The sequence below is a fragment of the Nelusetta ayraudi genome, unplaced genomic scaffold (genome assembly GCF_046127955.1).
Source record: "Nelusetta ayraudi isolate G7.1 ecotype Tasmania unplaced genomic scaffold, CSIRO-AGI_Nayr_v1 ptg000063l, whole genome shotgun sequence".
NCBI classification, from domain to species: Eukaryota; Metazoa; Chordata; class Actinopteri; order Tetraodontiformes; family Monacanthidae; genus Nelusetta; species Nelusetta ayraudi.
In genome coordinates, this window is record NW_027466113.1 from 5,506,137 (window position 1) to 5,526,200 (window position 20,064).

Here is a 20,064-nt window from a genome sequence, read left to right on the forward strand (position 1 = left end):
TTGGGAAAAACATACTCTGCCTTCACATATAATACGCTATTCATTAAGAATTTACAAAGCTGGAATTCCTCTAGAAATATGAAGACTTACCCTACTTGCTCTTACAGAAACGTTTTCCCACACGTTACTCCTATGAACACTCGCCAACCTACCCAGCTACTTGTCAAACATCTTTGCAAACACTGGCACCCTCAAAACGTTTCCATCAAAAATGGCGTTGCGTTGATCCCTGGCTCAGAACGCTTGGCAGCGGGAAGCCGCTCCAACCTTCCCCTCACCTTGTTTGCCCAAGGTGGAGCTCCGAGCCTTTTAAATGACCTTTATTGTCCTCGGCTGCTGAGTGAGCGCCTGCTAAAGTTTCCCTCCCCTCGGCCAGGCAAGTACCGACACATACTGTAACTGCTGCAGCGCCTTTATTATTAACCAGTCTGTCTGGGCTGCTTCAGCTTTTTTGATGTAGTCCTCCAAAAAAAAAAAAAAACACAACACACACAAGAAAAGTCCCCCAAAAAAACAACATGCGCACGTGACTCGTTTTTAAGCTTGAATCTCTCCTTACTCGCCTTGGGCTGTCCATATGAAGAACGAAGCCCTCCTGGTTGCAGTCCCATCGCCGCAGTGCGAGTGCGAACCCTTCAATCTGACTCATTACAGCCCGGGGACAGTAAATGTATACAGTTACACCGCCAATACTCTGTAATAAAGTTTCCTGGAGAGGTAAGTACCGAGTCAGGGAGTTGTGTGAGTCCACATTAACTAGTCCCAAAAGGCCCCGTTGCTGAAAGCCTGGGCAGATGGTTTACATTTAACAACTTTGTATTATCAAAGAAAATGTTTTAAAAAGGAAAAGGCCGACGTTTTCTTACACAAAAGGGGTTAACAAGGTGAGCGCGCTCAGTCCCGGGGCTGCTGTATCAGATGTCATACTCACCCACAAATCTCTGTGCTATAATTTAGACCCCCCCTCCCCCTCCCACCCCAACTAAAAGCCCTCAAAAGTTCCACATTGAATGAAAAAAATGAAGTTCCTCCTCGAGTGGTGGTGTTTTTGGGTGGGCTGAGCTCCCGCCCACCGGCGGCCCCCATTGGACGGCGCGCCTGCTGGAATATTCAATAAGACACCTTACCCCGCAGCTGTGATTGGATGCAGCCGGTGCAGTTATGTAAATGAGCACCTGGTGGCGCCTGCTGCTGGCCCCGGTGTGTGTGTGTGTGTGTGTGTGTGTGGAGGCCGGGCCGAGGCTGGAGCAGTCCGAGGTTGAGTCCCCCCCCCCCCCCAGAGCTCAGACCCTGTGAGGGACTGAAGCAGCAGGAAGCAGCAGGAAGCACTGGGACGGTGCGTCGCTCCCTGTCGCCGTTCATAACACTGCAGCCCCGCACTGTGAGGTGTTAAAAGTCTGGTTGGACGAGCGACTTCAGCGACCGCCTCGTCTTCCGCCCCCCTCCTTCTTCTGCGTTATTATTATCATTCTTTTTATATATATAAATCTTCGGCAGAGGTCGTCCGCTGGGCGAGACGTCGCTTCCAGGACGCAGCCGCGCTGTTGGATTTAACGCTGACGGACTCATTCATCTTTGCACGGAGTTTTTTTTTAGTGTGGAAAAAAAAAAGTTGGGACCAGCGTCACACCTCTCCGCGCGTGTCTTAAGGTGAGTAGCTCGATAAACTCATTGTAAAAACAACAACCGTTGCGCGTCTATTCCAGCGCGCAACTGGCTCCATTAAAACGGGCAGTGAACGCACCGTGGAAGATCTGGACCTATCTGTTATGCCATGTGCGCGCGTCTCTCCCTTTCTCACTGTGTGTGTGTGTGTGTGTGTGTGTGTGTGTGTGCGCGCGCGCGCGCACGTCTCGCCGTCTAGCTCGCTTCTGTGGTTTGGCGTCTCCGAGTCTCGTGCGTGCCTGTCTCGGCGGGTCGGCCGTCGCTGGACGCCGGCCACGGGCTGCCGGGAAGCGCGCGAGGTGTGACGTTGCGCCGCGTGCCGTGCGCCCCGGGCTTGACGCGTCGCGGCATTTCCTGGCCGCCCGTCAGAAATATCGCATCATGGTCTGCACTCGCCCCCCGCTCAGCATCTTTTATTCCCCTGCTTTAAATGTGGGTCGCTGACAGCGGCGGCGCCAGCACGCGCGCCACCGTCGTGTTCAGCCTGTGACCTGCTGACTGAGAGAGGCACGAGCCGCGCCGGGCGGTTCCGGCCAACTTCGCGTCGCCGTTCATCCCTGTTTCCCTCCCAGCCTTCCCAGCCTGTGAAAGTCGTTTCCCACTCGATTTAACACAACAAGCAAAAACACAAGTTCCTTCTTGTCTGCCTGTCGACTGTGAAGAAGAGCAGCAGAGATGTGGCCGTGTGCAGGAAGGATGACCTCCACCGAGTCCACAGGTGCTGCTGCTTCATCATCTCACCCACCATTAACCTCCCAGCAGCACAGGTGACCTGCTGTAGGGCTGGTTCACCTCTGGCAGAAGGAAGGCAGGAGGAGGAGGAGGAAGAGGAGGAGAAAATCCGTTGAATGTGATTTCAGAGCGACTTGGTGTTTTCAGCGGCTGTCGCTGCTGCTGAATTAAAGGGGTGAAAGAAAGTTGAAGAAACGGCAAATGTGCAGCCGCTTGTCAATGTGTTTTAGGCAGGATTGAGGCCTGAGAAACTTGAAGTTGTGAAGTTGTCGGCGTGAATGCATTTGTTTGTGTTACCAGTGTTGAGTTGCCAGTTTGCCGGGGGGGGGGGAAGACACCGTCACAATGGCCCTCAGTGGCTGCGCAGTGATGCAGCGTTACACCTCCGTCACCCATCATGAAGTTAGAAAAAAACAAACGGCTGCACAAAGTGGCGGCGCAATCTGAGGAGGAGGAGGCGAGGGACCGTCGGTGCAGGAAGTGGGTTGGTGTTTGTGCAGGGGCATCTGCCGATAGACAGCGGCTGTAAAAAGCAATTATCTCCCCTCGCCGCTGTTCCCCCTCTGTTTCATTGTGGCAGGAGAAAAAAAGAAGAGGCAGAGTGGAGTGAAGCCCCAGAGTGTGCAGGAGCCCCCGAGAGAGAGAGTGTGTCCTCCCCGTGGGCAAGTACGACTCGGCTATATCCCCTGTGTGTGTGTGTGTGTGTGTGTGTGTGTGTGTGTGTGTGTGTCTGGCTGCTTCCTCTCTGGCAAGGAGCTCCATCAGTCCTGCCCGCCCTCCTCCAGGCTTTGCAGAACGGCTGCAGGTCTTCAGGTTGTGTTGTTGCGCCGTGTGGCCGGAGACCCAGAGCAGCGGCGTGAGTACGACAGTGTGACGGCCCGCATGCACCCAGGGGTGGGTTGGGGGGCGGGGCCGTGCCATCGATTAGCCTCGCCGCGGTGGGATTTGGAGAGAATACAGCATTGATTGCAGAGCATGATTTGTAGGGGAAGGAGGTGGGGTTGGCAATTTGTCCGGCCAGTGGCAGCTTGACATTTGTTTACAGCTCAGACGCCTCACGGAAGTCATTCCAGGGCAAGGCGGCGGCGGCGGCGGCGGCGGCGGGGGGGCTTTGTTCTTAATACATCACCATTTGTGTGATGTTTTAACAGCATTGCTTTTGTTCAGTGTCCTTCCAACTTGAGAAGGTGAGCTTGCACACACACACACACACTGGAGCGGCTCCACAGTTGGTCCCGCCTGCTCGGCTGATCATTGACCAGCGACCCGCCGTCCGCTCTCTGGGTCATTGTCTCGGTGGCAGCCGAGGCTTTTGTGGTCGATTCCTTTGTCTTTCTGCTGGTCGACCGCGTTGAAAGGATTGCAGGTTAGTGTACACAGGTGGGAGACTTGTCGGGGCGGAGCCTGCGCCGGCAGCCGACCAACAAAGAGGGCCAATTTGGCCCTCTAACCACGTTTCAGTGTTGAGGAGTAATAAAGTCTTCCGTGTCCTGGAGACTCACGGCTCCTTTTCTCTCTGGCAGTCGCTGGAGGTGCACAGATGTGACGGGCAAACATTTGTGTGAGTTGATATTTGCTTTCCCCGGCGGCTAATGGCTTGCCGCCTTGATAACATTCACCGGTGGCAGCTGCAAAAGATTATTTTGCATTAGGAGATTTGAATCTTGAAAAAAAAAAAAAAAAAAAAAAAAAATCTGAGTGTGTTGTTGTACATCAGAGCAGGAGCGGAATCGGAAGCAGGGCTGCGGAGGGACTCAAAGGTATCGTCAGAATCAGTCGGTATCGGCAATAGCGGCGCAGACGTCCTAGCACAGCGCCAATCAAACCAGTTTCGTCCTGCGTCCAATCCACTCAAGGCTTTAGCGCGGCGGAGCAGAGTTAGCGAGGTCAGTGACGAGCGACTTTGCTCACAAGGTTTTGGCGGCGAGTGACGGCTGAAGGAGAGGACAAGAAGAAAATGTTCTCAGCTCGCAAGCAAGCGTCACAATCGGGAGACGAGTCGCTTCGACGAGGTCACTTTCTCTCCATCGAGCCGAGTTGCCGGTGAAGTAAACAAGACTTCCTTTTTTTTCTGCGCCACTCTCGGAGAGCTCCACTAACAGGGAAGCAGCAGCAGCAGCAGCAGCAAAAAAAAAAATGCATTTGCACTCTGATCGAAGGTGTTTCCTTTCATCACAAGTCCCAGCACTGTCGCAACTTTTAATACTGTATTCAGTGTTGACATCGAATGCTCACCCCCCCTCCCCCCCCGTCTCCCCTAAGAGAAGACTGTGTCAGTAATGCGAGATTGGATTTGTGCAAATTCACACAATGTGAGCCGAATGATAAAAAATGGAAAAGGAAAAAAAAACAATGGTAAAAAAAAAAGGTATTGGCTCTCGATCAAATTTTTATCATCGGATCAGCACTTGCGCAGAGTTTCACAGTCCTTGCATCACAAGGAACTATAAAGCACTTTATCGTGTAGTTTGGGTTGCATGGGATTGTTACTCTCCTCTCATCACTTTCACTTCGGCTGCTGCGTTTGCCCCGTAATTGGCTCTCATGCAACTCCAGCAGGAACCTGAAGGCTGCTGGAAGAATTCATTCCGGTTCCGGAGACATGACACGGTCACTTTAGGCCGCCCGCCGCCTCCCCCCTTCCACACATCCCCCCTCCGCCCCCTCCCCCCACCTCCGCAGCGTTCCGCTAACGGGAAAGGAAACCAATCGGGCGGCAGGACTCTGCTGTCCCTCCGTCCGCCCTGTTTTCCTAAAACCAATTTCCCTCCCTCCGCCGGAGTCTAGACACCGGGGCCGCTTCAATTGCATTTCGCCCTCATGTGTGGTCACGCAGGTCAACTTTTTTTTGTTGGCGAGAGTACCGGTGAAACGAATGCGTGGTCTAATGGGCGGTGACACTTCAAAAAGCTGGACGCGGCTGCGTCGGGGGATTCAGTTATCGGAGGAGGTTTGTTTTGTTTTTTTTTGTTTTTTTAGATCTTTTTGTTTTGCTCTCCTCCCTGCGAGTCTTCCAGGGCCTGAGGTCCTTTCTTATCCCATCAGCAGCCCCCCCCCACCACCCCAAACTGACCATCCACCCCCCACCGATCAGCGTGAGGTCACATCTTTGATCTTCTAATTGATCTCCCGTCCTTCATCCGACGCGGAAAAGCACACACGTGCGCACACGCGCAAACGCATTCTCGCTCCTCATCTCCTATCTGCCCCCATTCCCTTTGAAGCAACTCCCTTTAACTCCCCCTCGCCCTCCCCCACCACCCTCCACTTATCTGCCTCACCCCACCTCCTCCGCCCCCATCCCTCCTCATTTATCTGTTTTTGCGGCGCCGCTCGCCGACGACGGTGCCCCTGGGTGGAGGCAGACAAGCAGGGGTTGTAATCCAGCAGCTCCGGTGGAGGGATACGTCTTAATGTCTGGCTGGGAGTGATGCGTCGGACTCGGCTCTCACGCCTCATCTGAGCCGAAATATCATCTCGTCTCTGCTCACAAACAAACAACACAAGAGGTAATGATTTAACGACGGGCGGAATTCCACTTCCCGCATTCACCACTTTATTTTTTTTCTCCTTCTAATAAGTACATATTCATACAGTCAGTGGCTGGTAATACCTTTTCAAAGTGCTCTCTCGCTAAAGCCTCCCCTACTGAGCCGTTTGCGAGAACTTTGTCTGATGATGCTCGGCACTTAAAAAGCGCAGCGTGCGCCCGCCGCCCCCCCCCCCCCTCCCATTGTCCCTCTTTAATGCAGCCAATCACCGGACCTTTCTCACATCCCGCCGCCTATATTTACCAATATGCATCTCGCCTCACCTCGGCTCGACCCCAAAATGACTCACTCAGAATTTCATATGTCGTTGAAGCTGCAGCTGCAGCTGGGCCTCACGCAGCCTTGAGCTTCCATTTGCCTCGAGCGAAAGTGGAAGAGGAGGAGAAAAGACGAGTTTCAGTAACTCTCTAACTCAAATTTTATTTTTTTGGATACATCTCAATCTCTTGCCCTCACCCCCGCTGTTTCCCGCTCCAAGCAGTTTCTCTTGCGGCGATACGTCAGGCTGGGCTCGGCTCCCTGCAGAGTTTCTAAAGAGGTCTAACACAAATACAATACAACTCCAGAGTGCTGCACCTCGCGCAAAACACCTGTGAAAGCACGCTTGCGTGCGTGAGATATGCTCGTCCGGCGGCGGCGTGAGAAGGGTGAAGCGAGCTGCGAGCCGCCCCCCCCCCCACCCCCCCAATCCAATCCTCCCTCCTTCCTCCATGGAGCCAACAGCAACCCGCCCAGAGTGCTCTCGCCTGCGGTGGCAAAACAAAGACGCGCCTGAATAAAATATGGAAACTGTGTGCTCTTCTCTCGCCCTCATTACTCCGGCTGCCGCCTTCTTATCCACGTTCCAATCCTCCGTCTTTGCACAAAAGTGTATACACACACACACACACACACACACATGCACGCACGCACGCACGCACGTACGCACGTCACAAACGTATTCTTCCACCTTGCAATTACTGGCATCTCCTGGCGTCCCCCTCCACCCCGTCTCATTACGAAGGTTTGGAGAGAAATGCGTGGAAGTGATGTTGGACGTGGCGGCGGACGACCCTCGCTTTGACGCTCCCTGATGACTTCCTACCGGAGGACACGCTCGTGTTAGCGACGCACGGCAACACGACATCTTCCTGGGTTTTTTCTTTTCCTTTGAGTGGCCACATTAGCATCAGGAAACTGTTGCGCTAGGTGTAATTTGGCCCTTTTTAGAGGGCTTTTTTTTTGCCAGGAGGGCGGAGTGGGAGGTCTGAGGGGTGGAGGAGGAGGATTACGTGTGTGTGTGTGTGTGTGTGTGTGTGTGTGTGTGTGTGTGTGTGTGTGTGTGTGTGTGTGTGTGTGTGTGTGTGTGTGTGTGTGTGAAGTATTTCAGCAAAAGCCCAGCGGATACGATGTTTGCATCTTAATATCTCTCTGTAATGGTATGTGCTGCTCGGTGTGAAAAAAATGAAATAGCTCCGTTATCTCAGAAAAAAATGTTTTTTCTTTCTCTGTCTCTCTCTCTCTCTCTCTGTCTCTGTCTCTCTCTCTCTCTCTCTCTCTCTCTCCCTATTTGAGATCTGAACAAGGCCTCTCTCCAAGAGCCCAGAGATCGGCCTGCTTTGGTCTCCTCTCACCTTGACTCAAATCGCTGATCTTCGCTGAACTCATTCCTGTTTGACCTGATCTCTCGCTCTCTCTCTCTCTCTCTCGCGCTCTCTCTCTTTCTTTGTTACTTCTTCTTTCTTTCTCTGCTCCGCTTTTCCTCAGGCCACGTCCCTCCTCCTTTCCCCAAGCTTTCTCAGATTCCCCTCTATCTGTTTGCGTTACTGGATGAGTTGGTGTGAACCTGCTGCGGGCGAACTCTTTGTCCCACGCTCCAACCACCTCCACTCCCCCCCCCCCCCCTCCTCCCGATCACTGAAGGGGAATTTTCCCTCTGCGCTCCGAGCTTTCTACAGCCTCCCTCCGTCTCTCCGTCTCTCTGTGTTTCCTCCTCTGCTTTTTCTTTTCCTCTCCGCCTGGTTGTGAGAGTAGCACGCTGCCGTCACATGCCTCCCCTCTGTCCCAGTCCTGCACTGTGACTCTCGCCTGCTCCCCCGACACCTTGCCGCCGCCGCCTGGCCTGACAGGTGGCAATGAGACTGTGCAAATTGAATTTCGGGAATTGGGCCGAAGTTTAGCATAGAAGTGTAGCTGTAAAAGAGGCTGTGGTGTCAAACTGGGGTCGCCCACGCACACACACACACACACACACACACACACACACACACACATACCTGCGAGGTCTGCATCATAATTTCTTGCACCTGTGTGCTTTAACCTGAGTCAGACTCGGAACTAATTGCCCTCCCGCCGCTGCGACGCCGACAGTTTGTTTTCACGCAGAGACTTGAGGTTTCGACTCGCGTTTGGACGAGAAGTGTCTCCGATGAACTCGCCCCAACCAGGCGCTCGCCTGCGGAAAAGAGGGAGCGGAGCGCCGTCGGGCTGCGTGCGCCGACATGCAGCGAAACCGTCCAGCCCCTGAGAACCAAAACCAGGTTTCAGTGGCTGCCAGTTTCTATCAGTCAGAACTGGTTTTCCACACGAAACACACTCAGTTCACACACACATTGATTCTGAGTATGACGATGATGGAGAACAGCTGTTTATTTTCAGAACAGGGGTGATGACACGGATAAGAGGGCCTGTCATTTCAGGGCATTTTTGTTGTTGTTGTTTTTTTTTCCATATCTATTTTTTGCAGTTCTTTGTCGTATTTTCAAACAACCGTCCTGCGTTCCTTTTTATTTCGGTGGTTAGATCTCTTCGGTGGTGGCGGCGGCGGCGGCGCAGGGAAAGTGCTTTGAATCTGTAACGTGCCCCACAATACCGACTGCACGATAATAATCACCATTAGAGTTCCGGTCCAAACTCACTGATTGTGTTTGAACAAAAGGGCTGTCGTCTCACTGGGGGAAGAAGAAGAGGAAAATGTTCTTTTTCCACGGTGCCGTCCTGTTCTCACCTTCTCTCCTGGCCTTGAAGTGGCTCCACATGACTTAACTTGAACTCAAAACTCCTCAGTATGACGCTTTTAAGGTCAAAGCTTAGAATTTGCATCCGTCACAATTCTAAAAACCTTCATCGGCTCACTCGTGGCAATTTAGCCTTGGTTTTTGAGGAGGAGGGAAGCAAGGAAGGTCACAGTATATTTATGTATGTACATATACTGACTGTACACTAAGGCAGGAATTAATATTTGAATGGAACCGGGGGGGGGGGGGGGAAACTCTTTGGCGGTTTTTACTCTCCCCCGACTCTGTTTCCATTAGAACGCTTGTTTGTCAGAGACGACGGCAGCTTCTAAATGGCTCTGCCTCTCTCTTTTTTCATGTATCCACCTTTTTTCCCCCAAGTTGAGTTAAACCAACAAATGCCATCCATCACCATGAAACTGTAGAAGAAGCAATATTGCCTCCTTTGCTGTTACTGCCTTGAAGACTGGCTGTGCATGTGTGTGCGCGAGGCGGGCAGCACGAGAGAACTTTTCCATCTCCGTGGAGGAACGCTCAGGTCCCGCCAGAAGCAAAATGAGCGCAGTGACACAACAAACCCTTCATTACTGGCTTTTTAATGTGGCTCTAGATGAGGCTCGGAACCCAGATGTGGTTCGTCCACAAATGTTCCTCGCTGTTCCTCTCCGACCAGGACCAAAGCCACTCGTGGTTCAGCGTTCAATGCTCCGTCCCCGCACTTGACACACGTAATGGGCTCGTGTGGCTCCTCTGGTTCTGGTCCACACCGACCTGCGGTCGTCAGTCACCATGGCGTCTCGTGCGACGCCACACCCAGTGTGAAGTTCAGAGCGCGGCGGACCCGTCTTCCAAGGACGAGTTGTTCAAACTGTGGGGGGATGAAAGCGATGTTTTACTCTGCGGTGATTGATTTTGCCTTTGTGAGGCCGCATGCTAATGAACACGGTGTTATTGGAGTCATTTTTTAGCCTCCTTGTCTCTTCACCTTCCAGCCTCGGCCCGGGTGCGTCTGGAACCCGAGCTGCTGCCAGCTTTTGCTCGTGAATAAGATTCGTTATGTGCTGTGTCGTGGCCTTGGGAGACCTCCTACATTCTTTATTTCTTTTTCTTTCCTTTTTTTTTTTTTGCATAAAAGCTGAGCTGTTTCAACTGAGTCACAGGAACATCAGCAGGACTTTGACTTTTTTTTTCTTTTCTTTTTTTTTTTAAGCGGCTCCTCGTGATTCACCACCTTTCATCCTTTCCCGGCTTCATTGCAGCTTTTTAATTTGTTTTTTCTGATTTCTCTTTCAGCCCTCATTGCCGTTTTTTAAGTGACTCATCCGCTCTTCGCTCACGCTTCCTCAGCTTCTCGTAAAACAGGAAAAAACAAAATCGGCACAATCGCATTCCGCAGCCTTGACTACTTCATCCTCGCAAAGATGAATATTTTGTGACACACGGCTTTAAAAATTGATGACCGGTAGGTGACCAACACTGGGGGAAACTGAAGGGCATAACTTCTGACTCGCGTTTCCTTCCTGGATGGCCCGTGAATGCGAAGGTGCTCTGCGTCCTCCAGCGATTCAAGGATTCAGCCTTTTATCTTTCATCCCCGCTGGTGAAAGAGGCGCTTTTTTTTTTTCTTGCTGAAAGCTGAGCTAAAACAAAATTTTACTGCAAAATGTTATTTTAATATTCAAATGAAGCCATCTCACGGAGATGCTTTCAGCATGAAATAAGGGGGATTTCAAACGGTGGTTTTACAGCTAAACAACTCGCGCCTGCCCTGGAGTGAGGCTTCCGAGTAGCAGCAGGATCACAGCCAAACACAAATGTCTCTTGTTTTCCCCGCACGGCCCTGAAATAAGTTCTTGTCTCTGCGACTGGCTGGTAATACCAGTAAAGTGCAGCGACAATTGCAGATTGATCTCTGCCTCTGTGATCTATATTCCCCCCCCACCCCCCAAGTCTAGGCGCAGACGAGAGGGTAACATCTCATCAGCCTCCTCACACGCTGATGAAAATCCAAAACAAAGGATTACTCCCGCCTGCCTCCCAGTGGCCCTTTAATCACGTTTATCCGAGTCGGGCGAGATGATTCCATCTCTTGCTCAACATCCCTCACCAGTCGGGGCAACACCAGAGGCATTTTTATTCCCCTGGCTGAGAATATAGATTGCACTCAGGTTGCTGTGATGTGTGTTCCGTCACAACGGCGTTCATTTACATTTTGTCCGTAATGGAAGCGCTTTTGATGTGGCAGACTCCCCGGGCCTGATATCTCTGAGAGGGATTAACTGCACTTTGAAAAGTTGAAATGGCTTCCAGGCTGACAGTCAGGCAGCGCGACCCAACACAGTTTACTGTGCGACTCTAAGCGGCGCCGTGCTCTGCGGTCATCGTGACGGTTCATCGGTCTTCTTCTCAGGGCTTTTTTTTTTTTTTTTTACGCTTTTTTCTTAGCATTAGCCCCTCTGGCGTCACTTGCCTTTTGGACTTGAACTGTTCTCTCTCTCTCTCTCTCTCTCTCTCTCTCTCTCTCTTTCTCTCTCTCTCTTTTTTGTACTGCGAAACTTTTTCCTTGTTTTTAATTCTGTGCCTTCCGACCTGTTTTTATGAAATAATAAGAAAGATATAGACAAAGGAGGATGTTTGTAGGGCCCATCAAGTGCTTATGTCATATGCCTGATAGATACATATTGATAGATATGCCATGTGTTAATTCTGATGGTTTATTTGGATTATTTTGGTTGTGGGATTTTTCATATTATCAGGTATTATTTGCAAAATCACGGGATAATTAGGTCACAGACATGCTAGGAAAGAGGAATGAGGTTTGGGCCACTGTGTTTTTCTTGACTGTTTGTGCCTCCTGTAGGCCTCAGCAGTTTTTGGAAAGTTAGTCCCAGTGTATCAGTCAATTAAAAAATACAACAGATTTTCAAAACTTAATCTCACTAGGAGACATCAATTCCAATTATGGCCAGTGCGTTTGTTGCTACCATTGGAGTCTCAATGTCTCCGACAGGCATCGCTGTTGCCATGGTGTCGTTTCTGATTTGGTGTAACAAACAATTTCGCTGGACAAATTAAATTTGATCCCACTGTGTGAGAACCACCGTGGCTTCCATCTTTTCTCATAACCTTTCGGCAGATTTAACACATTTCCCCTTCCTTTTTCTCTATGCATTCTCTGCCGCCATGTTTAGTCTGTTGGATCCCATTGTGCAGACCTGCTGGTTTACCTTACTGAAGTTTTTCTGCGTCACAAGTGGTCACGCGGGCACACCACTAGCAATTTTCTTGAGCCATCTGCAGCAAGTTGGACGTTTGATGAGAAAAGTACTGTGAGATTGCTCAGATTGCCTGAGTGAGAGGAGCGTGGGCCACGAGGGCAATGCAGCAATTTGGGTATTTGTCTTTCTGAGTGTGGGCGACGAGTGCACAACCACGATAAGGAAGAAGGAGGGAAAACACAGCTGTTGGCTGTGGGAAGCAGTTGCGACTATTGTAAGCTGATTTGCTGTCGATGATGTGAGATTTTTCTTTTTTTAAGTTCTGGCTGATATCTAGATTCTTACCAAGTTGCAAACTAATTTTTCTCTTGTCTGTAAACAATAACCTTTTTTGTTTGGACTTTGTTTTTAATTTTTGCTTTTTCTGGTTTTTAATATCTTGCAGCTCAGCAGCTTTCTGGAGGCAGAGGCTTGGGTGTTGATAATGAAGTGTGAAAAAATATGCAGTTCATAACTTCATAACTAATTGCCTCCTTCTAGACTGGAGTCCCTGGGCTTGATGGTTTGTTTTTTTTTCTGAGCTGGCACAGACAAAATAATACAAACGACCGTTGTAAACAAAAAGGCCTAAAATGTAGCGTGTGCTAGCAGCGAGTCGGGGAAGGAAACATGCAAAGTCAGTAAGCTGAAAACTTTCAAAACACATTAATTAACCTGTAGGTCGTGATGAATGGTTGGACTGGCTTTAAGATGAGAGTCGACTCAATAGTGTATTCAAAATTCTCTGCCCCGGAGCGAGCACTTCGTTAGCGGAAGGCGCTAGCCAGCGCGGACACTGACCTGGCAGATTTTATGCTGATGCAATCCAATTATAGACACTGTTTAATGATGCAATGGCCGCCAACTTAACAAGTTCCGCACGTCTCTCTGTTCCGGCCGTCGGACAGCTTTTGGCCACAGAAGCAGCGGCGGCGGCGGCAGCAGCAGCTGCTCATAAGTAGCCGTCATCCCTGCTTATGGATTAGCCGAGGCAAATTGTGAGGAGCGGAGATTGGGCTCCGTCCTGTGTTCTGTTCCTCTCCGTCTTCGCGCGGACCACAGCTGTTCGGCAACACTTGACTTCTCCAACAACAGTGTTCTCGGATGGCCGCGGCTACTGCCTTTGTTCCTCCAACCCCAAAACATTTGCTCGTCTGCATTTCTTCTGCTGTTCACAACACGCAGCGTTTCTCTGACGACGGATCGTCTCCGATCTCGGCCGCTGGACTCCTGCTGTTTCGTGCGCGCTCACATTTTCCTCTTTTAGCCAGTGTTCTTGTTGTCTGGTGGGGGAGGGGAGTGGGGGGGTGGCGTGGCGTGGCGGGGGTCACCTCCTCACACCCCCACCAACCCCCTCTCCCTAAGAACTCGGAACACTTGCCTGGTGTATCGGTTGCGTTGTGTCTCCCATTGAGAACAGCTGCTCTGGCTGGCGATCCCTGAGATCTCCTCCATGCCCACACACACACACACACAAGTCACCCTCACAAGAACCCCTTCCTGTCCCACAATGCATTGCAATGCAACACACACACACACACACACACACACACACACACACACACACACACACGTCATGTCATCGCTGCCCTTTTTTTTCCACTGAGCTGCTCTCCTGTTGCATTTGCGCTAACTGCACGACTCACTCCTCTGTTTCCATATGACACCCTCCCCCCAACACACACACACACACACTCTCACACACACACACACACACACACACACACACACGCACTACAGCTGTGTGTCAGCTGTCAGCCTGTGCCAGTCTAGTCAGATAAAGCTGAAACAGAGGCTCCACAGGGAGGAAGACGCCCGGCCTCTTCGCTCCCCCCCCCCCCCCCAGCTGTCACTGGGCCAGAGGTCCACTTACTTACTGGTCCGCCACAAGGTCTCAGGCTTCGCCACTGGAAGCCTCCCTTCCACCAACGCCTCTGAAAACAAACGATACAGTAACTTGGCCGCGATGTTTAGCTTCGGGAAGTTAAACATCGTGGCCAATTTGTGAAGGAGAAAAATGCAGGTCAGGGTGTTTACAGTTGAGCTTAAATGACATAAATTGAACATTAATGCCATGAAGAGCAAATATTGTATTGCACCTCATCTGTTTACAAATGTGATTTTTTTTTTTTTTTTTAATGAAAAGGACCATTGAAGTGTTTTTTTTAAGTGCAGCAGAGTGTCAGCACTGCGCTGTCATTTTAACATAAATGATTTTTCCGAGGCTCTAGTTCCTCTCTTAATCAACTCTCTTGGCAGCCCGGCACACAACTGAAATGACTGCTAATTAGTTTGTTTTCCCAACCTCCCTATCGGAGAGACTTTCCTGATCAAGGGAGATGTGATGTGATGTGAAAGAGGGTGAGAAAAGCTCAATTAAGGCCGAGGTGCTGCTAAAGAGAAGGGCGGCCGGGCGATGAAGACAACAGGACGAAAACAAATTAGGGAAAGAAGAGGATCGTTCTGCAGCGGCAGCGGCGGTAGCAGCAGCAGCGTCGGGACCACAGAGTGGCTCCAACTGCTAATTGAAACAACTCGATGCCTGATTCTTGTCCATTCAGCCCTCCAGTGCCAAGGTTTCATCTTTCCCAACTCTGCCTTAACAGGCATTCAGGTGAATGCTTCGCTATTATGTGTAGCATTGGCAGCATTTTCCCCTCTTAGTCACAATTATTTGAGTCAGACTTTGCCTGTGAAAGTGTTCTGGCCCTGTAACGTCGGGCAGCGCCGGGCTTTCGAGACGTCCTTGGACGCTTCGTTGGCTTTTGGTTTTTAAAAGTTTCACAGTTACTGCTGAAAAAGTAATGATAGAGCACCGCACTTTTCTTATCCTACCGTCGGCGAGGATGGGGATACATCTACTTAATTGGGCTCCTGCATTTCAGTGAGTGTCTTGTCGAAGGGTTCGGATGATTTTTCTTTATAAACGTGAGAAGCAAATGAAACCGAAAAATCTCTCCGCCAGTGACTAGGAGTTGTGGAGTGGAAATAAACAAACATTTTTGCTGCTGTTTTGATCACTCACTTTGATGGGAGGTCTTTCTTGCCCTGTGAGTTTCACAACATCTGTCCTTCTGTAATTTATTTGTTGGTTTCGTTCTTAATACTTCTTTCAATCCTATACCTTTTGTGTGTAATCCTTTTCAAATGAGCTTCTTCTCAGCATGAGCTCCAAAACACATCCGGCTCCCATTTGTTTTGTTTTGTTTTGTTTTTTTCTTGAAAATTAGCTCGAAAATTAGCAATTTGCTGAAATGATGGTGGCTCCAAACACAGACAGGATGAATTTCTCTGAGAGGACGCCGTGCCTCTAATTACACCGTCCGCCATTACTGAGCTGTTTGCGCTCTTTCTCGAGGCGCCCAGGTTATTATTGCACCTCGGCGTTCCGCTGCTGGCAAGGGAAAACACATTAGTGTGTGCAAGTGGCATTTGGAGAACGTCTTTGCGCCTTTTTGTGCTGACAGCATTTGTTTTTTTTATTTTTTTTGTGTTTTTTGCATGAATGCGCTAAATGTCTGAGGGATCACGGCTCCCTTTTGAGAGCCGCTCACTTCCACCACAATTTGCCCCTAAGTGGAAATCAGCGCTATCGAGTTATTCGCCTCTTGAAGAAGATTCGACGAGATGTGTGAATAAAACTCAGTTTGTGTGTGTGTGTGTGTGTGTGTGTGTGTGTGTGTGTGTGTGTGTGTGTGTGTGTGTGTGTGTGTGTGTGTGTGTGTGTGTGTTGACAGGTATGCCTGTGGTCATCGCTGCGTCCCCAGACAGGTAACCAGGTGCGTTGCTGTCAAACATGGCCGCGTCGACCCTCAGGCTGTTTTCCGTCCTGGCGCTCGCAGTCCTGCTGGTGGCGCCGGCGTCGTCTTCCGAGGACCACGACTGGCATTTTGACCCAGGTAGGAGCCCCGAACTGCTGTCTTCATTTTTTCACCACTGAAATGCTCCTTGAAAAAACACACACACACAAACACAAACAAAAACTGTTATCTCTGCCAGAGCTGCCACATTTTATTTTGTATTTTTTTTTTTCAAAAAGTTGCTTACTTCCAGAAGCACAGACCTCCCTCCCCGCCGCCGACTCCCCCCCGCCCCCCAACTCCTCCCTCGCCTCGCGCCCAGACCATTCATCCCTCTGCTCAGGCATTCTCCTCACATCCGTAGATCAGGCAGGCTTATTCTCCATCAGCCATCAACAGGCTATCCCGTGTCCTCCACGCCCGTCTGCCAGCCGCTCGTATGTAACGGGAGAATGAGGCGGAACTGGCTACCGCCCTCCCCCCCCCACAACTCCTCTCCACCTCAGCTCACCCCTCAGACCGCCAAGGCACCGGCAGCTCGTGAAAGTGCCAGTCAAAACGTTGAGGGTGGGGGGGGACAGCGGCATGCGTAAGGCAGACCAGGTGTAACCAGAGGAGACTGTTGGCAGCTTGTTCGACTTCCTTGCTGCAGCCAAAGGAAAAAAAAAAAAAACAGAAGAAGAAGCTGTAAATCTTAACTTGGGAGAAGAAAGTGAAAGAGTCCAGAGGTCGGCGTCGTTGCCGCTTGAATAAGCCCACTGATTGTGCCGACGGTTGGAGGTGGAGGAGGCTGATCAAACTTTAAAGTAAATCCTGATCGGTTGTCCCAGCCGCCGTAGAAATGAAGATTTATTCTATGCCAAGCAGAAGGTATTTGGTGACCCCCCCCCCCCCCCCACCCACACACACAATCAGAAGTGCTGACGGCCGACCTTCCGTGACCCCGAGATGCATCGTAATGGATTACAACAAAAGACAAAAAATAGGACAATGCAGTTCTGTCCTCGCGATTCAACGTGCTTATATGAAGGTATTTCAGGAGGAATCATGTCTGAAGGCGTCTGATATTGTCTGCTATAGGTTGGGCTGCAGCCTGGGGTGAAAAAAAAACCTCCATTCAAGCTTCACTATTGGTGTTACTAATTTGATGGGATCCCTGGAGTGAAGCGCTCTTCATTCAATACATTTCCCGGTTGGTAAAGTGGGACAGGTCATTTCACTTCCTCTGTGAATCACTTCCTTTCTCTGTCTCGCTGTGGTGCGTGACAGAGGCGCGACACATGATTTAAAAATGCAGTGTGTGTGTGTGTGTGTGTGTGTGTGTGTGTGTGTGTGTGTGTGTGTGTGTGTGTGTGTGTGTGTGTGTGTGTGTGTGTGTGTGTGGTGATTGCGAGCAGAATAGTCCAGGTGCATCTTTTTTGCCTTAGCAAAAAGCTTTTTTTGAAAGGCTGTCTGTACAATGATGTTATGGCAGCTGAATGTGCGTTATTCCTGGTGGCTGCCAGGCACTTTCGCTGCTTTATAGACTCGCTTTAAAATGATGTCTTTGTTTTGAGCCCCAGCGGTGAATGGATCGGTTCCACTGTCATGCTAATTACCCGAAGCATTGTCTGCTGTCATATAATGCAGCACCTATGGTGTTGAGTACCCGAGTACACAGTGCAAGTTGTTTTGTTTTGTTATTTTTTCGCCCTCTGAAGCTCGACAGCCACTCTTTCTAGTGCACTGTACATGATGGATTTGTCATGAGTTCCACCCAATGTGGGCACACTCACTCACTCACTCACTCACACACACACACACACACACACACACACACACACACACACACACACACACACACACACACACACACTCCCAAGTCACAAAATTTGAAGTTTTGAAATGTCAAGAAGAATGAACTCAGCTATTATTCCGCATTTGCAGCCTTATGTCATACGTTTGCAAGTATGTATGTGCATGCATATGTATGTACATATGTGTATATGAATGTATATGTTTGTATGTATGTAGATATATGCATATATTTGTATATATATATATATATATATATATACACACACAAATATATGTATGTGTGCCACATATATATACATATATATATATTTACATATATATTTACATATGTACAGTATGTATGTATGTATGTGCATGCATATGTATGTACATATGTGTATATGAATATATATATATATATATATTTGTATGTATGTAAATATATGCATATATTTGTATATATATATATATATATGTATGGATGGATGGATGGATGTATCGATCTATGTATGGATATATCCATGTATCTATGTGTTTATGTATCTATCTAGTAGTTTTCTGTTTTTGTTCTGTTGAATGATTTAAAGGCTGTGTGCGGGAAAGGAAAGGTTGAGGAAGAGACAGTAGCAATGAAAAAGTGGGACTGATGACAGGAAACCCCTCGGAGACAAACCGAGACAGAGAGGTGAAATGATCGCACATAGCGAGGTGTCGGCCACTGATGTGTGACGATTAGATTATAAAGTGTGTGAGTGTGTGAGTGTGTGTGTGTGTGTGTGTGTTGGGGGGCAGAGAGTGGGGCTTTGAGGGGATGGGGTGGGGGTGGTGTGAGGCTTTAGGGTTTGTCATCCAGCCCAGCATTCCTGTGTGCTGACTCAATGACAGAAACTGAGCTAGATATCCCAGCACCCCTCTCTGTCACTCCCGGCCTCCCAATTCATCACCCACAGAACCCCGGTCCACTTTATCACCAGCGCCGCCGCCGCCGCCACCACCCATCAGGGCTGACTTCAGTGCAGATTGCCGGGGTCGAGGGCTAATCCCCGCCCGGGACCGCGCTATCTGCATCCTTTGATAATGGCGCAGCTGGAACAAAAGGCAGAGCAGATAACCCAGACTGGGCTGCGTCGTGTCATTCCATCCCTCCCTCGCCCCTCCGCACATTCCTGAGTGGTGGTAAACTGAGCGGGGGCTCGGAGGCTCGGGGGCCTGAGACGTCTCCAAGGAGATGGCCTCGCCACGTCTCACAGGTGGCTCCTCCAGCACACTCAAGACATTCAAGCATCGGTTTTCATTAGAACTTTGTTTTTCAATCCGGGCCCCAGAGTCAGGCAGCCTGGCACGATTCATGCTTATGTAAAGGAGAAGCTTTATAGATCTCCAGAAAAATAAAGCAGCATCTTTAGCCCGCTGTTTATAGCCGCCCAAATAAACAGCAAGTTTAAGCTTCCTAGTAAAACTGGTTATTTATTGAATGAATTTGGAAGGGGACAAAAACGAGGTGGAAAGAACTACCAGGTGGAGCCAACGCCGGACTGGGAGAGGTATCAGTGTCCTCTGTGGCATGACAAAGCTTTAGCAAACACTCGCTGAGAAGTTGACTCAATGAAAAAAAAAAAAAAGTCAAGGATGGAGTTCTCTCTGGCCAGGCAGAATATAATATAATATAAACATATCGCTGCGCAGTGTTTTGCATTAGGTAGGAGTTTGAGTTCAGTTCCAGGCAGCGTCGGCAGCCCAGAGAGAAGGGTCTGTTGATGCAAATCATTATGTTTTACACGAGCCCACAAGGAGAATATATATGTATTTTAATATTTTATTTTGTGGACTGTTTCCACCTCCCCTCTGGGTGCGTGCTTTATGAAGTACCAAGTCCAGAAGTTTTTCCCAGAGATGACATAACAGAATTATCCTCCGTAACCAATGAGGACTGCTGACACTCTAATGGGAATATTAGCTTCCTCCTGGACCTGATCTCCATACTCATAAGAACGTGACTCACGGCCTGGTGTCTGTCTCTCTCACCCCTCCTCCTCACCCCCTCCTTCCGTCTTTCCCCTCCTCTCCAGCTCAGTGTCGTTACGCCCTGGGGATGGAGGATGGCACCATCCCAGATTCTGACATCACCGCCTCCAGTGCCTGGTCCGACTCCACCGAAGCCAAACACGGACGGTAGGGAACGTGTTAGCGTTGCGTGTTGCGTGTCTCGTGTACACAGTGTGCAACCACCGTCATTAAGGTGGCTTTTTTCCCCCCACCGCTTGTTGTCTGTCCGCGCTCCCAAAAA

General features: G+C 49.8%; 1 protein-coding gene across 5 annotated transcripts in view; it reads left to right on the forward strand.

Moving 5' to 3' along the window:
* Positions 1-1,275: 1,275 nt before the first annotated feature.
* The window catches only part of ddr1 (discoidin domain receptor tyrosine kinase 1), a 46,242-nt gene continuing 27,453 nt past the window's right edge, over positions 1,276-20,064 (forward strand). For 2 of the 5 annotated variants that reach the window (XM_076041044.1, XM_076041046.1), the window contains exons 1-3: positions 1,277-1,650; positions 15,939-16,100; positions 19,847-19,949. In XM_076041044.1, coding sequence (XP_075897159.1) covers positions 15,998-16,100; positions 19,847-19,949 — 206 coding nt within the window. In that variant the 5' untranslated portion in view covers positions 1,277-1,650; positions 15,939-15,997. Of the gene's footprint in view, positions 1,651-3,741; positions 3,764-15,938; positions 16,101-19,846; positions 19,950-20,064 lie in introns of those variants that run through there. The other 3 variants (XM_076041047.1, XM_076041045.1, XM_076041048.1) reach the window with 3 other exon arrangements.